Raw genomic sequence first — 16,779 nt, 5'->3', positions numbered from 1 at the left:
TTGATAATGGGGACAGTCCCCAATGTGAGAAAGACCTAGGCATGTAGAAATTGCCATAGAGAGCCCAGGGACCTGAAAGCATGTCCAGGGATAATGGAAACAGGCCCAGAGAATAAGAGAAGTGTCAAAGAAAATGCTCTCCTAAAACAGATTTTTCCACATTCTACGAAAACTTAGGAGATAACTTTAGGAAAAAGCAGCATGCTTCTTGTTAGGGGGCTTTCTATTTTCAGGTCTTCAACAATACAGATGAGGACCACTGTGTACCGTGTAATGTGAGGCAGAACACAGAATCAATTTCAAAGTCCTTGCAATCAAGTTGTGAGTGTAGTTTTGGCACACTGGTGTTAGTGTTAGTGTTGCATGGCAGTAGGAAAGTGTACTCTGACTGAGGGCTTGTCTCCTGAGGTTGTTCCTGATCCTTCTTGCATGAGTTTGGATCATATCAGAACTTTTCCCATCTCCTAAAGGTGGAGATTTTGGTAACGAGTGTGGGTATTTGTAAGAGACTGTTCTGTTAACTTCTGTGTCTCAAAGCTTGCTGGGGACACAGATGGACTTGATCAAGTCCAGACAAGTCCCGAGCAAGGGCCGTGAAAACCTTTGTCTGGGAGAACGCAGATAGACAAGGCCAGGGGCGACGAGAGCGAGATGAACTGCAGCTAAATAGCTGTGAAGTGCTCCTTTGTGTGGACTTATCTCCGGATGATGGCCATCTCAGGAGGTACTCAATGACTCTTGCTCAAGGCCCATCCTTGTCACGTAGGCAGGAGAACAAGGAGGATAAAAGAGGAACTGAAAACCACGAGGATAGGTTTCTGACAACAGATTCCTCATGAAGAACGGAGGGTTTTCTGACAAGAGAGAGAGGAATTCCTGAAGATAGAGGGATTCCTGAAGATTGAGGTGATTCCTGCATACTGTTGAACTCTCCTGAGCCTGCTGCCTGACCGCTGTTGCTGCTTCAAGAATTGGCTCCTCGACTTCCTCGTCTACCTGCCTGCTGCCCAAGGCCGGCCACGCTGCTGCTCCCCGTCTTCTGCTGCGTTCTGCCCGGGACCTTCAAACACCTTGCAACGGGACCGCTGCTGGATCCTGCTGGTGACTCTCCCCGCTTTACGCAACTCCTGCTTCTTTTCCATCTTTTCTATCGCACTCCTTCCCTTCCCCGCCTCCCTGATTAGGTCTTAGTAATAAATTGGATGCAACAACATATGAACCGTTGTTTCTTAATCTCACACCGGGTATACAGATATTAAAGAACCTCATCTCCCTCCTATAAATTGGAGCGAGACAGTATTTTGATGGGTATTTTTCTTGCTTAGATTATGCAGTAAGGCTTCCTGATGGGGCTTCTTGAAGAACCCGTTCTCTCTCCAGGGATGATCCAGTGCTGCTTCCTGCAGCAGATGGCACTGTTGTTTGTTTTCAGAGGTGAAGTTTACTTTAATTACAAATTCCCTCAAAGCCTCTTGCTTGCCGAGAGTCCCTTTGGTTCATTAACAGATCCATTGTATAGTGACAGTTCTCTATAATTCTAGAGCCTTGCATGTGAATATTCTCTGGTGAGCTGTCTCTGGGGCCATTAAGTATTCAAATGCCTTGACATCTAGAGCTTTAACATCTTGGCATGCCAAACATCTGTAGTGCAGCAGACACGTGTGAATATCCATGTCAGAAAAATTAGGAAAGACATCGCATCGGCTTCTCAGATATTGTACTTCTGAGTGCCAGTAGACAATAGGATATTTAAGGGAATTTATCACTTCCACCCCTAGTACCTTTTAGAGTTTCTGCCATCATTTAGGCTTCAGTACTTGCAGTTAGTTCTGAAAATAGATTTGGGTCAGAATATTGTCTTTGAAAGAAGAGTGTATCTGGGTACGCTTATTTACTTCAGAGACAAATAGAAGCCAAAGTAAATTCTAATTGCACCCAAACACAACCACACACGTGATAGCTTGAGAAATGGGAAAATGCAGATCTTTGGTGCGGGTAGTTTGGGGAAGGTCAAATTAAAGTACAGAGGTGTTCAATTGTAGCCAATGTAAAAAATGTTGGAGATGTTAATGTACAAACAGCAACAGAAAGCAGAGCAATCTAACATCCTTTGGAGGGAAATTGGAGTACCTTTGGCTGACCTGCCTTAGCAAATCAGTGATCTGAATAATGAAGCAAGTTCTTAGTAGCTATGTCAATTCGCTACGTCAGCACATGGCAACCTAGCTGTGCCTCTTGGCACAAAAATTCTGATTCTTAGATGTTCATAACTCCCCTCTTTGAAATTGAACTGATACATGGGGTAATTTAGATAAGCTTTTGACACCGGTGTTCATTTATTTTCCCAGTGGAAAAAAAAATACATGTGTAAAACTGTATTTTTATTCCTGTAATTGTTTTTGAAAAACAGCCACTGTATTTTTGTTGTTTTCAGTGGTGTCCTTACCATCCTCTGCGTTTTGGCAGCACTGACACTTTGCCACTCATTTCTCTGGTTACCGGGGTGATGCTTTTCCGGTCACTGCACAGCGTGCTGCAGCTGCACACAGCCTAAACCTTTCTTCTGCCTTACCCAAAATTTACAATGCAAATGTTGGATTCTCTCCTGAATACAAGCTCTCTTGTTTGCGTTTTCCTGAATATAAATTTCCAGAGCCTTTTAAGCCTTTCTAAATGTGTATTTTTGGCATTAAACACACTCTTAAAATGAGTATAAAGGAGAGGAAGTATTTTAAATGGCCACAGTAAGCTCTTCCTCTTTCCCTCGAGGGAAACATCTTCCTTAGGATGCTGTACTCACATCCACATCATTGGCACTGCTGATTGCTCAATTGGTGTATTGGGATGGCAGGATTTTAGTAGATGGACAAAAGTAAAGTATGAGAGTGAGTTTCAGCCTAATGAGACTCTTGCATTGTTCAGGAAGAATTCTCTTTTATGCAGGTGTTAATTTGCTGATGCCTGGAGGACGGTTAGTAATTATCCACTCTATTACATACTACTATGGAAGTGAACTTACGCCATCCTTCAATCCACCATTGAATAATTTGCACATCAGTTTTAGTTGAGGTGCAGTTCTCTTTGCTTTCTTCTGGTAATTACAGAGAGCTTTATCAGTGTAAATATCTGAGGGCCCTACAGGCTTTTTTTTACCATCCTTTTCTTAATTACATTCTTTCTGAAATAAGCAGAGACTGACCTGAAACATAAAGCCCTCACCTAAGGACTGGGGGAGAGAGCCATCGTCAGTGAGGAGTGTCAGAAACAGTGAGCATGGCTTAGAAAGATGCAGGAAGACAGTCCCAACCCTCAACCAATTCTGAGCTGCGGAGGTAATGGGCTGGGACCACTGTAACATTCCTCAAAAGCACTCTTAACCACTCTAAAACTATCCTAACCCCCTTATAGGCAGCTCTAAACTGTATATCTCTTCCAGATTGCTTGAAAATCCTTTAATCAGCTCTGAAGAGCTGTAAGGACAGCTTACTGTAGCCACAGTAAGGCAATTGCCTCAAAATGTGTAATCTACACAGCTTTGAATGGTCTCTCAACTACTCTAAAACTCTTCTAATCAGTTTTAAGCTGCCCCAAAATAGTTCTAAATATCTCAAAGGATTTATTGCCATTCAGATGCCTTGAACTTCCTGTTAACATCTCTGAAAATCTCAGAAATGACTCAAATTCCTCCAAAGATCCACAAAAGCAATCTAAGCAGTCCTGAGGAGCTGTAATATGCCCATAAAGAGTGCTAGGGTCCTCTAAACTACCCTAACATCCTTCTAAACCTGCTCTAAGCAACTTTCAGATTCATCTGATCATATCTAGATCCCTTCTATATTGATCTGAGAACCTCTGAATTTCATTTGGGTCTCTGCAGTTCCTCCAAGGACTTTTTAAACTGCTTGGAGATGCTTTGAGATGCTCTAAAGCCCTTTGGACAGCTATGAAACACCTCAGATAGCTCTTAAAGAGCTGAATTACACCCCCTAAATTGATAAATTAAATTAAAATGTATTTAATTTATTAATTAAATAATAGAAGTTAACTGTTTCTAAAGCACTCTAAAGTGTCACTAAATCAGCCTGGACTTCTTTAAACAGCTCCAGAATCAGTTATAAGCAATGGTGAGAAGCTACATATTCATCTAAAACCTCCACTCTGCCCCTCTGAAAACCCTCTAAATTGCAATAATCTAATCTAAATTCTCTTACACTGCTTTAAGCAATACTATAACAGGACAAAATAGCTCTCAAAACCCTCTCGATCCCCATGCAACTGCTCTAGAACTCTTTTCTGCAGCTCCGAAACCTCTTTTCTAGAAATAACACTTCTCTTTGGGCCTTTAAAACTCAATGATGCTATCAGCTCCACATCCTTCTGAATGTATCTAACTCCTCTAAAGCCCCTACGGACTGTTCTGAGCTGCTCTAAGGACACCTGGAAAAGGGAGAAAAGTCTCCCAAGAAATGAAAAATAGATGTGCTTTGTGACAACCTGCTAATGAAGCCAAACAGCACGAAAAGTGACCACTGAGCACTAACGGCCCACAGTGAGCATATTTTGGAGTGGAGGAGGAATACCAGAGACCCAACCACCTCTGAGATCGTTATGTGACTGCATGAAAAATGTGCTCCCGGAGCACGCAACAACAGGGGATTGTTCTGCAGGTTACACAAACATCACTGAGTCTTCTGTGCCTGGGCAGAGTTCTTCAGGGTCTTTGGTGGTCGTTTGGGGAGGTGTCCCCCTACTCACTTTGATGTTTGGACGCAGGATTTCTGAGGGCACCTAGTCTCCGTCTGCATTCTGCTGATTGGTTACTGTGTTGGACTCGTGCCCCTGTCTCAAGGATGTTGCTCTTAGTATAGAAGTCTTGTGGTCAGGAAGGATGTTTATTTATTTGGCAGGCTGAGCAAGCTGGGCCTGTTCAGCCTGGAGAAGAAAAGGCGGATAGGAGACCTCAGTTGCAGCCTTCCAGTATTTAAAATGTGATTATAAACAGGAGGGGAATTGACTTTTTATGAGGGTAGACAGTGATAGGATAAGTGGGAATGGTTTTAAGCTCAAGGAGGGAAGATTTAGGTTGGATGTCAGTGGGAAGTTGTTTCCTATGAGAGTGGTGAGGTGCTGGAACAGCTGCCCAGAGAGGCTGTGGATGCCCCGTCCATCCCTGGAGGTGTTCAAGGCCAGGTTGGATGGGGCCCTGGGCAGCCTGGCCTGGTATGAAATGTGGAGGTTGGTGGCCCTGCATGTGGAGGGAGTGTTGGAACTTCGTGATCCTTGAGGTCCCTTCCAACCCACACTGTTCTTTGATTCTGTGATTGTCATGATAAGCAATTCATATGGAAGTAACTATCTTGCTTTGAGCAAGCACCTTGATTAGGCAAAATGGTGGATATTTAAGGATTTTGGTCTTATCATAGCATAGATCAGCAGTACATCTGGAAGTTCTACACAGAACTATAAGTCTGAGCAAAACTGGCAGATAACTAGCTCTAAGGCATCAGCTGTAGGAAACCCAGATGATTGTGCTGGGAGGACAGATGGGGTGGTGATGTGCACTGCTGCCTTTCTCCATGGGACCCAGCCGCCGTGCTGCATGTGCCACACATCTGGTGAAACCGCATGTGGGGGAAGCAAACAAAAACCACATGGGCTGCGTGTGGGCAGTGGTTTTAGCACCCATCTGCCATTGTCTTCTGCTCATTTTTCAGTGCCACGACTTAGAATCGTATAATTACTCAGTTTGGAAAAGACCCTTAAGATTATCAAGTCCAAGCGTCACCCTAGCCCTGCTGCCAAGGCCACTGAACCACCACCCTCAGTGCCACGTCCCCGTGTCTCTACCTGCAGGGCTGGGGACCCCAGCCTTTCCACCAAGAAATTCTTCCCGATACCTAATCTAAACCTCACTCGGCACAGTTCGGGGCCGCTTCCACCTATCCGATCGCTTCTCACCCGAGAAAAAGAGATAGCTGCGGGGGACGATGAGGTTTTCCCTCAGCCTCCTCTTCTCCAAACCGAGCAGCCCCGCTTCCCTCAGCCGCTCCTCCTAACTCTCATTCTCCAGCCCCGAACCCCCGCGGCGGGGCGGGGCGAGGCGGAGCCGCCTCAGGGCCGCTCCGGAGCCGGCGGGGCGCTTCGGACGCTGGTTGCGGAGGTGAGGGGGCTGTGGGGCCGGGGGGGGGACGGACTCCGACACACCCGGCCCCCAGCACGCTGTCGAAACCTGCTTCAGAACTTTGACGCTGTTCATAGCTGGAGTGAGTGGAGACAAAGCTTTAAAGATGGGCGATTGCTAATCGGTGTTTTTCTTTATTTTTCCCCGATCAGCTCGATGACGCCCAGAAGGAAGCTGGAGGGTCTGGTCGCTGCCACAGTCACCCCGATGACTCCTGATGGGTGAGCATCGCCTGGCACCTCTGCACGGTTGTGTCACGCTGTCGGCTCTCCCCTCTGGATTTCCTTTCTTATTTGGAACGGATGGCTTTGGGCTGCGATTTGGATCAGATCTCTGTGGGATGGGGAACTGCTGGGTGAGAGGCTGTCTGTCAGGGCTTGGGGGTTAGATCAGTCCTTAATCCATTTTTTCAGCTGTTTTTGTAGATGCAAACTAAATCACAGGAAATCGTGTTAGTATTGCAGTATTTTCAAACTCAGATCACACCCCTCGTTAAAAAGAAGTCTTAGGAGCTAAGGAATAATGATCTAAATCTGACGTCTTTTTACTCTTCTCTTGCCCCTAACGAACTCACACGTGCTTTTGCGTGCATATATGTGTCAGCAGAATTAGTCTAAACCAGAACAAAATATTGCAAGGACTGCAAAAATAATGTCAAATCAAAAGTTGAATTTCCGCCTTCCTCATGGAAATGATAAACAGATGTCGTCCTTACTGCAGTTTGATGTTGCAAGACTGAGTTGTTTGGAGTCAGCAAAGGGCCCTGATCTTCTCTAGTGGGGGATGTGTCACGATCTGTATGTGTTTTTGAGGAAGGTGGTTGTTATTTACTGATACAGTCCTCTGAAAGTGAGCCTTTACAATGTAAATGTACTGTAGAGCATGGTCTGAGATCAGTAAGGGAATTTAGGTACATTGCTGTCACAGCTTGCTTTCTTCCTTTAAAGAAAACTTATTTTCAATGTTGTTTTTTATTACTGCTTGAATTTACTGCAAGGTGGTATTTGGAATGTGATCTGGGCCCTCTACCTGGGATGCTTGGCCCTCATAAGATACATCCTGTGAGAACTGGGGTAAATTATGAACCCAGTAAAGGTCCCAGAATCAAACGTCAGACTGTGGGGTCGGTCTGCGTGCTTGGCAAATAGGAACAAGAATAAAATACTATGCACTGATAAACATTTTTTCCTTTTTTTCTGGAGAGAAGACAAACCTATAAATCAATTTCTTCTGTTTGTCAAGGAAGTCTGTTGTTTTCCCCATCCTCTAATGAGAGAGAGGTCAAAGTCACATGCAGCAGGCTCTGTCTCACAGCCTGTGTCCTGTAGTTACAAGTGTAGTTTAACTATTGGCCAGCATGTGCACAAATACCTTTGGGCTCTCAAGAGCATTCTTGCTTCTCTTAACAGTCCAGAAGATTCAAGTGTGTCTCATTGCTTGTGGTATGTTAAACACATGCTGAAGGTATCATACCTTGGGGTAATCTGTGTGTGCACAGATGCAAAACTTGAGAAATACATGATGACTTTATTTTTGATTACTGAATCTTAAGTTTAAAATTGCTGTAGGTAGACACGGTTGCTGAGACTCCTAAAGTTGCTGTGGTTCCTTTCATTTCAGACAAATCAACCTTTCAGTGATTCACCAGTATGTGGATTACCTGGTAAGCAAGCAGAATGTGAAGAACATCTTTGGTAAGTTTTTTTTATTCCCCACAGGAAGTGCATAATGTTCCTTTTGCCTGGAGAGCAATCCTGTGCTGCCTAGCCTCATAGGAGCTGGAATGGGAGGGAATATGGATATGAGGTCATCACTCATGTTTATATTCACCACTGGAGAGAGTGTAAACAGTACTTAAAGATCTGGTTTTACCTACAGCCATCTCTGTGCAGGGTAAAATAAGTATTGCCTTCATACAGTGACTTCCCAGCAGTGATGGATAATACTGTATTTGAAAGAGAAAACTCAATTGAGTGATTCTTCCCTTTTCCTGAGTAGGATATAATCATCTGACTTAAAAAAAGTTCACTCAGGAGTCCAGAAGTTCCAAAGGGTTCATCAAAGCCAAGTGAATTTCTGTGTGATGCACTGTGTGATGCAACAGCAGCCGCTGCTCTCTCTTGTTCCCCTCTCTGAGAGATGGCTGGATAAGTGACAGAGCATCTGATAAACCATTTCTGTTCGTAGCCTTCTGTAGTTAAGTAAGCTGAAGTCAATGCTGAGATTTCTGTTCAAAATTTTAGTCAAAAGAGGTTCATAATGGAAACTGGAGCATGGCAGTGACTTCAGCAGCCTCAGTTTAATCTATTTTATTTTAATTTTGTGACTGAGCATACTGACATTTCCTTGTTTCCATTAGGTGTTAAGCCTCAGATACGTGGTTCCACTTCATGACAGAATCACCAAATTTCAGTTCAGACTTTTATCTTGTAGTGAAAGAATGACTGTTCCCTTGCTGAGTATCCTTCATGCACTTGACATTTTGCTGGGTGAAAGAGGTAGCACCTGTTGGGAGGACATGGGACAGTTTCAGCAGCCGGCTTTGTCTCCTTACTCTTACAACTGCTGATGCTGAAACATGCTTTAGACACAAGCATTTAGCGATGGCAACACTGTAAACTCCTTGCAGATGCTCGTGCAGACTGATGTTGTCTTAAAATGGATTGAGGGAAATATAATTCTGCTTAATATCATCAGAATTGTCAGTACTTTTCTTCAGCATAACCAATGTATTGGGCCAGATCTCAACAGCTATGTTGTGTTGTAACAGTGAATGGCACCACAGGAGAAGGCCTGTCCCTTAGCATCCAGGAGAGGAAGCAGTTGGCAGAAGAATGGATGTGCCAAGGGAAAGACAAGTGAGTGGCTGAGAGAGAGCCGGGAATTCCAGATCTCAAGTTATGGTACTGGCATACCTGATTGCAAAGCCACATTTGCTGATAACCTTTTTTTTTTCTTTGAGTATTTTCGTTGTTGAGCTTTGTTCCCCAGCTCTTTTGTCATAGAAGCCTGCTTTTTTGTAGTTGCCAGATAGATAGTATCCATTTCCACTCAGCTCAGCGCTTGTAAGAGTCCTTTTTGCTACACCGAAGGGTGGACAGATAAAAACCCTGGAAACTCCCTTGGCAGGAGCAGTCTTTTAATTTATCCCACTGAAGTTCTTAGTCTGCGTCACTTCCTAGTTTAAACTGGTTCCTTTTGGCAAATGGGTATGTTTTGTCGCTGCTGAAACCTGCTCAAACCTTCTGAATTTGTTGTTGTGCAGGCTGGATCATGTGATAATTCACGTGGGAGCTTTAAGTCTACTGGAGTCCCAAGAACTGGTGTGTATATGATAAGATTTCTTTCCACTATGTGCGTAATAAATATAAAAGCAGATGTACCTTCAGGTATTTATGATTCCTTCTTTTGTAGGCCAGACATGCAGCAGCCATAGGTGCCAGTGGCATTGCAGTAATAGCTCCCTCCTTCTTCAAACCCACAAACAAAGGTGAGTAGATGTGACTGCCAGACCTCCCGAGGCCCTTTTATGCTGTCCTCAAACCATTAACAGTGTTTCACGGCAAAAGCCAGCTCCAGTCCATGAGAACCAGTGATGATAATACCGCTCCTTGTAGAGCAAATGTGGCTTTCCTCTGAGCAATAGGGGTATTTTCAGCTGCTTGCAAGGTGTCTCTTCCAATTCCTACATTTTAAAGGATATTCTCTAAGGCTAAGCATTTGAGTTGTGCATTAATCCTCTCTCAGAGCTCTCCTGTGTACTGTTTTCCTTCTTTGTAAAATGTGCTGGTTATAATGTTTGCACATCTGTGATGTGCCTGGTACCATACAAAAGCAAAACCTAGGACAATCTTTTTAAAAATGGGAAGTACCAAATATTTCACAGCAAGAAGTGGGAGGGATGTCTTTCGAGAGAGTAGTCAGCTTGTCTGTCTTCTGAATAGTCAGTACTGAAGTCACACTTGCTCTGGGCTATGCTAGAAAGAATTCAGATCCATGATCACCTTCAGTGGACGCTGACCAACTCAATGAGCTGTAGATACAGCCACATCCACTGTCACTGAGGTGATGAGGTTTGTGAGTTGGCATGCCTAGCAGGGTTATCTGCCCTTTGGTTCTCAAAACTTAGAAACCGAGTCTTTAGCTTTTAACATAACTAATGTAAGATTAAAAAACAAAAACAAAACACATATCACATGGAGGTTTGGAACAGAAACGTTTTGTTTGAGTGGTTTATGAATGGAATTGTACATCACCAAATTCACAATTCCAAATGGAATTGTGCACCAAAAGAAACAGGAGTGGATTGCCAGGAGGCTGGTATCAATGGCCAAGGACACAATCAGCAGCAACTGAACTGGTAAAAACACAGAGGCACAAACAGTAGAAGACATTTGCAGTGATTGCAGTAAGATGACAGCAAGGTTTCAACACAGAGTTTTTTGGCATTCCTCTTCCTTCTAATGCCAATGCGAAGATTGCCTCAGAATTATGAAGGATGCAATGAAAAGATTCTCAGGAAGAAAGAATGTCAGCTGAAACCAGATTGGCTCAGAATAAATATGACCTTTCCTGAGGTCTTTCATTAAGGACAGTTACAATTTATTTTTGTGATGTGTGCAGGTTTATATGTTATTGGCTATGTACATTCCACAAGCTATGAATGGTTGTTCCACAGTCCCTGGCTGCTGTGAATTTGAACTTCCCTTCACTTGATCCTTTTCTTCCAGATGAACTCCTTGGTTTCTTACAGAAAGTTGCATCCGAAGCCCCTACAGTTCCATTTTATTACTACCACATTCCAGCTCTGACGGGTGTAAAGAGTAAGTACTGCTTAGTCAGCTCTTCTTGAGCCCCTAAACTCTTTTTCTTCTTGATCTTGTAAAAGGAATGTTTCAAAGTATTCAAAAATATGTTTTTAATGTAACTTTTATGTCACTCAAGTTGTCTTGTAGTTGTTTTAAAAGGTGTGTAGTTTACCAGGCTTAGGCCAAAAGTGGGTAATCTGTAAAATAAAAGTCTAGCTCTTAGGGAAGAGACAGGGAAATCTCCCAGAACAGGGCTGTGCTTCTTCATGTGTGGTTGCTGTTATGCACAGTTCGTGTTGAGGAGTTGCTGGATGGAATAAGAGAGCAGATCCCCACCTTCCAGGGTGTGAAGTTCAGCGACACAGACCTCTTGGACCTTGCACAGTGTATAAACAAGAATGAGAGAGAACAGTTCATGTTCCTCTATGGAGTAGATGAGGTAAGAGGCTCCTTTTAATGATTTATTCTAAGGTATTCTCTTGTTTCAGCCTTGAGGAAAAAAATAACCCTGAACATACAGTGTCAGGTAGTTTTGCTGTCCTCCTCACTTTTTTTTCTTTCCCCTTTTCTTTTGTTAATTGAAGTAAAAATTTTAGAATCATAGACTCATTAAAGTTGGAAAAGGTCTCTAAGATAATCTAGTCCAACCATCCACCTACCACCCACATTGCCCACTGACCACATCCCCGTGGGCCAAGGTCCTCCTCCCTTCCTGGATGTCCCAGGGGGTTTCTCTCTTCTTGAAAGTGCATCTATGATTATTTATTTAACATTCTCTTTCTCCTCCTAAACTAGCAACTGTTGAGTGCACTGGCAATAGGGGCAAATGGAGCAGTTGGAAGGTCAGTATTGCTTAAACTTTTCCCTCTCCTACACACATCTTACTGTTACATCCTCCTCTGTCTATGGGGTGTTTCTGTAACTGTTCCTCTCTCACAGAGGGTTCTTCAGGGTAAAGCTGCACAGTACAAAGCAGACAGACAAGATAGCATTGGGATAGTTTTATTATCTGGGATAAGGGCATAATATACCTTAATTATAGTTTAAGGGATTATTGCTGCAGTCCATAAGCAAACACAAAGGTTTCAGCATACTTTTTTTGAAATAGGGAATCACTCCTATCTTCATTGTATTGGTAAGGAACCAAAACCCAGGCAGATTAAAGTCATTTACTTCAGTTCACATTATAAGTCTGTGGGCTCTTCGACAGTTTTTGCAGCTTGGTTTCTGATTTCACTTCTTCCTTTTGTACTGGGCTGCTGGGCTTCTTAAACGAATTCCTGTATGACACCCATGGTTTTGTGTAGACGATCCATTAAGTGAATTACTATCTAGAATGTTAGTATTCAGAGCCTAATTATTTATTTTTACTTATACATTTTAAAAACAATTCCCTTTTGAAAGAACTTGGCAGAGAAATCTGATCTCCAAACTACTTCATAGGCCTTGCATACTTCTGGTGCTTTTCTGTTAACAGCACTTAGCAGCAGGAAAGTAACAGGCATTCTGATAATGTCAGCAGAGAAAGCCAGCAGCTACTTTGTTTCAGTGGTTCTAAGCTCTTATTCCACATTTTCTAACTTTGTGGCTTTATTAATTTAATGTACTTACTTTTTTTTTGACAGTACCTACAACTACCTAGGTAGGAAAACCAACCTGATGCTGCAAGCTTTTGCAAAGCCAGACCTTGCATTAGCACAGAAGTACCAGGTACAGTATTTTGCTGTCCCCACAGAGAGCACCCTTGTTTCTCCTCTACCTGCACTGGGATGTGCTCTGTGTCTTTTTGTCATCTGTGCCCTGACATGTATCCCTGCTAAAGCAAACTGCTTTCAGCTCCAGCCCCCTGCTTCCTATTCATAACATGAACATATACTTACCCTGAGCACGCTGGTTTCATTTATGCAGAGCAAACAATGGCTTGGCCTTTTGCCTTGAGCAGGCCCCACAGTAACTAAAATTCTTGGCTAGGCATATTCTGATACCTTACAAGATGTAATACAGAAAACTCTCCCAAACGTGCTCTGCCCTGACCCCTCCTGGACTTGGGCTGCACGAACGTTTTGGAGGAGTTGTGAGCAACCAGTATGCAAACTCTACTCAATATCTTTATGTCTCGCTGGGACATTTGATGCTTCCTTTTTTTTTTTTTTTTTTGCCTTAAAAGATATGTGGCTGCAGGATGAATGTAAAAAAGCCCAAACACCTAAAGAATGATCTGCTCTGGGAAATCTCTTCACTAGGCAGTGGATGTTCAGCTTGGTAAACCCCCCCGAGCCTGCCACAAGACTTACCACTATTTAAAGACTGCTTGCATTGAGGGGCAGCTTGAGCTTTAGTAATAGAATGAGTCTAATGTTTTTTTAATATTTCACTCTCTCACCTATTCCAATGGAATAGAGTTATTATTTCACATGTTTGCTGCCATTTCACATGATTGCATGCTTGCTGCCCAGGTAGCTGTAGTGGAAAAGATAAGTCATGTCTTGAAGCAGTGATTGAGCACCTGGCAGGAAGGCAGGGCCAACACAGGGGAGCTCAGGTACAAGCAATGCACCTCATTTGAGGTTCCAGGCCTCATTTAAGGTTTGGTGGTAGAGATAAGGCTGTCTTTTTGAGGGTCCTGCCTACCTGAAGCTTTTTGAAGGTAAGCAGGTTTCCTTTATTTCTGTGCCTATGACTGTTGCATCTGAGCAAATCCTCACTTACTGTTGCCTGGGACCTTGCTGCTCTGTTGTTGTTGCTGTGCTTTCCTCATGTTACAGTGACGAAAGACTTTTCTCAAAGCAGTGTAGCAATGGTATAAAATGTAAATATCATTATGGTTCTATATGCTTCTACTTCTTTAAATTTGAAGGAATGGTTAAACTGTTGTTTGTCTCTTTTAGTTTCTCACGGGGGAATTTCTCAGTTTTGTCATCAAACTAGGTAAGTTCTATACTGCCCGTATCTGTTGTTATATCTTAACATGCAGACTCAGTACTCCAGGGACGCTGTACCCTAAGAGTTTCCTTCCTGAAAGATTTCACAATGAGAAACTGCTACTTATGCAGCTTCCTGAGTTGATAGCTGACCAGGCATCCCTGAGAGATCTCACTCTCACTTCCTTCTGTGAAATTTTACTGTTTTAAAGCTGTGATTTACTTTCTTTTCTTATCCTGACTGTGGTGTCTTTTTGTTTGTCGTTTTTTTTTAGTCTCCTAAAGCCCATTGGTAGTGTTTGTTAAGAGTCACCTCTCTGGAATAGTGGTGCCCAAGTAGGGGAATGCAGCTCTCATATTTGTTTCTTATGCTGCTCTATAATTTAGAGTAACTGCTTGAGGATGTACAAGGCCAAAGCATTTTCAAATTGTATTGATTTTTAGAAATTAAGTTTTAACGTGAAAAGCAATTAAAACCAACTAAACCAGAGTCTTGTAGAGAGGCTGAATAAGATGTTTCAAAATGATCACCTGGTGAACAGAACCATCTGCTGTGTTTTTGCTATACGTGTTTTGTAAGTACTCCAATGAATCCAACTGAGCTTTCAGGTTAGAACTAAGAGGAAATGCATCATCACTTAGTCTTACAGGTTAAGAAGCAAACACCCAGAGTATATAGGGAGACTTGATGTACAGGCAGGTAGGCATCCTGAAGTTTCCCTTGGTAGTTGAAGCTACTGCCCTGCTGTCACCATCACATGCCAACAGGATGTTATCATTCCCAGGGCTCTATTTCACATGAATGCTCCATAGGTTGTGTCAGGGATAGCTGTGAGGCTGCAAATGTTGAAGACAGAGAAGCAATTGTCTAAGATGGTACTTTGATTTGGTATCAGCAGGAGGGAAACAGTAGTAGTATAAGACATGTAATAACTAGGTGCAGTTTTTGCTGTAATGTCTTTCCTGCCTGCAAGCACAATCATCTCTTTGTTATGCTGTTCTCACTTCTGGGAGGTGCTTCAAGCCCAGTTGATGCCATATGACACAGGAACTGTGTGCTGCTGCTTTTTGACTTCTGCACAGAGACTGGTATGTGTGAAATAACCTGATCTTGCTTTTGTCTGCGCAGGTTTTGGGGTTGCACAGACAAAAGCTGTAATGACTTTTGTTTCTGGCATCCCCATGGGACCTCCACGGCTTCCACTTGTTAGTGCCTCTGAGGAATTCATTGCCAAGGCCAAAGCCAAGCTGGAGAGCATTGTGTGGCCCGATGGTGACTGACTTCACTCCCACGTCGGTGTGCAGGGGCTCCTTTTCTGGGATTTGCTGTCACTTGGCATGCTCCTCATGCAGTGCCCTGGTTTGGCTGGGATCTCCTTCAGGAAAATGAAAGTAATCGGCGTGGAAGGGCTGGCACACATGTAGCCAGCCACCTGTTCTTTAACTTCTCTCTGCTCCTCTGGAGCTCTGCACTGCCCAGCACTGGCTGCTATCATTAAACAAACAAATGAAAAAAAAGACAAAAACAAACAAACAAAAAAACCTGGTTTGTTCCAGCAGGGGTATCCTGACCTCCTTTTGTCTAGAAAGAAAGGTCTGTTTGCACTGCCCCAAACAGGAGTGGAAACAACTTTTTACAAGGGTAGGCAGTGATAGGACAAGGGGGAATGGCTTTAGCCTCAAGGAGGGTAAGTTTAGACTGGATGTCAGGAGGAAGCTCTTCACAGGGAGAGTGGTGAGGTGCTGGAACAGCCTGCTCAGAGAGCTCTGGATGCTCTGTTCTTGGGGGTGTTCAGGACCAGGTTGGATAGGACCCTGGGCAGCATCTGGTCTGCTACCAGATCTGGAGGTTGGCGGGCCTGTCTGTGGCAGGGGGGTTGGAATTTGGTGATCCTTGGTGTTCCTTCCAACCCAAGCCATTCTATGACTCTGTTTTATCTCTCCCTGAGCGTCTCAAGCCCTGGGGTGTCACTGCTGTACCACAACCTGCCTGCTCAGGCTGGTGTTCTGCTGTTTCTCACCAAGTCATTTGTACATTGGTTGTGTCAAATCACTGTTTACCTCCTCTCATTGTCTTCGCACATCTTCACTTCCTGCAAAATTTAAGACAGAAGAACCTAAACCAACCCTTTTCTAACATCTGTTGACTCTCCAATGAGCCATGGTCCTGCAGCCGTTTCCTTGTAGCCCAAATGTTTGGCACATCTATGACCCCTCACGACACAGCCCTGCCATGGGATGGGTGCTCTCCTGTGGTGGTGGAGCCTTCCCTGACCACTGCCCAGCTCTATTCTGCACCCTGAGTGGGAGGGTTCACTGTGGGTTGGCTGCTGGGCAGGGGGGCAGCTGATGTTGTGGGCCCTGGAGAGAAGTGAGCTCGATGTGTTGGGTGGGAGGACGGTCCCTTTGGGGCTTTGTGACAAGACCCTCAGGTGGGGACCTGGGGTAATCCAGTGCAGGCATCTGGGAGCTCTAAGGGTGAGTGAGAAGTGAGCTAAACCACTTTGTCAGGCATGAAGCAGCCTGTTAAAAGCTGCTGGTGTGAGACTGGGTCATAAAGAACTACAGACATCTGTTGAACTTATGCTGAAACGTATTAAATTCCACTGGGTTGGCATCTGCTCTGTGCGCTGCTGGGCTGATCCTGGCTCCTGGGGTCCTGCACGTGCTGCTGGGGAGCCAGGCTTTGCTGCTCTACAGGCAGAATAGCAGAGCTGCTGCTCTGAAGCATCAGTTCTGTTGATGAAGTTGCTTGTTGCTAACTGTAATGACGTGGAGCAGCAGCAGAGGACGCACGAGCTCGCTCCTGACCTTGTCTGAGGGTTTGAGATGGAGGATGTGGGGAGTGAAGCTGCGCGGTTTGCTGCTG

At 44.0% G+C, this 16,779-nt stretch overlaps 1 protein-coding gene across 3 annotated transcripts; it reads left to right on the top strand.

Moving 5' to 3' along the window:
- Positions 1-6,102: 6,102 nt before the first annotated feature.
- NPL (N-acetylneuraminate pyruvate lyase) lies at positions 6,103-16,307 on the top strand. Of its 3 annotated transcripts, XM_042819512.1 has the most exons (12): positions 6,103-6,160; positions 6,334-6,402; positions 7,802-7,875; positions 8,952-9,039; positions 9,447-9,504; positions 9,596-9,671; positions 10,912-11,004; positions 11,280-11,428; positions 11,785-11,831; positions 12,615-12,699; positions 13,878-13,917; positions 15,040-16,303. In XM_042819512.1, exons 2-12 carry the CDS (start codon positions 6,338-6,340, stop codon positions 15,189-15,191), a joined length of 927 nt encoding a protein of 308 aa, XP_042675446.1. In that variant the 5' UTR covers positions 6,103-6,160; positions 6,334-6,337; the 3' UTR covers positions 15,192-16,303. The 3 variants fall into 3 exon arrangements, with proteins under 3 accessions (XP_042675446.1, XP_042675447.1, XP_042675448.1); XM_042819513.1 differs by lacking the exons at positions 6,103-6,160; positions 6,334-6,402 and adding an exon at positions 6,409-6,536 and having other exon boundaries at positions 15,040-16,305; XM_042819514.1 differs by lacking the exons at positions 6,103-6,160; positions 6,334-6,402 and adding an exon at positions 6,434-6,536 and having other exon boundaries at positions 7,802-7,844; positions 15,040-16,307.
- Positions 16,308-16,779: the final 472 nt, after the last annotated feature.

Source organism: Centrocercus urophasianus, unplaced genomic scaffold (assembly GCF_019232065.1).
Source record: "Centrocercus urophasianus isolate 14NV4802_14NV808 unplaced genomic scaffold, USGS_Curo_1.0 seq_18, whole genome shotgun sequence".
NCBI classification, from domain to species: Eukaryota; Metazoa; Chordata; class Aves; order Galliformes; family Phasianidae; genus Centrocercus; species Centrocercus urophasianus.
Note: the sequence above shows the minus strand (reverse complement) of the source record. Positions and strands in the feature narration are given on the sequence as shown.

What these genes read in the sequence shown, in the direction of transcription:
- NPL (XM_042819512.1), top strand. Translation starts at nt 6,338, where the DNA reads ATGACGCCCAGAAGGAAGCTGGAGGGTCTGGTCGCTGCCACAGTCACC. An exon ending in ATGTGCCAAGGGAAAGACAA is followed by an intron (nt 9,040 to 9,446) that starts GTGAGTGGCTGA and finishes GTTGTTGTGCAG; the next exon opens with GCTGGATCATGTGATAATTC. An exon ending in TCCTCTATGGAGTAGATGAG is followed by an intron (nt 11,429 to 11,784) that starts GTAAGAGGCTCC and finishes CTCCTAAACTAG; the next exon opens with CAACTGTTGAGTGCACTGGC.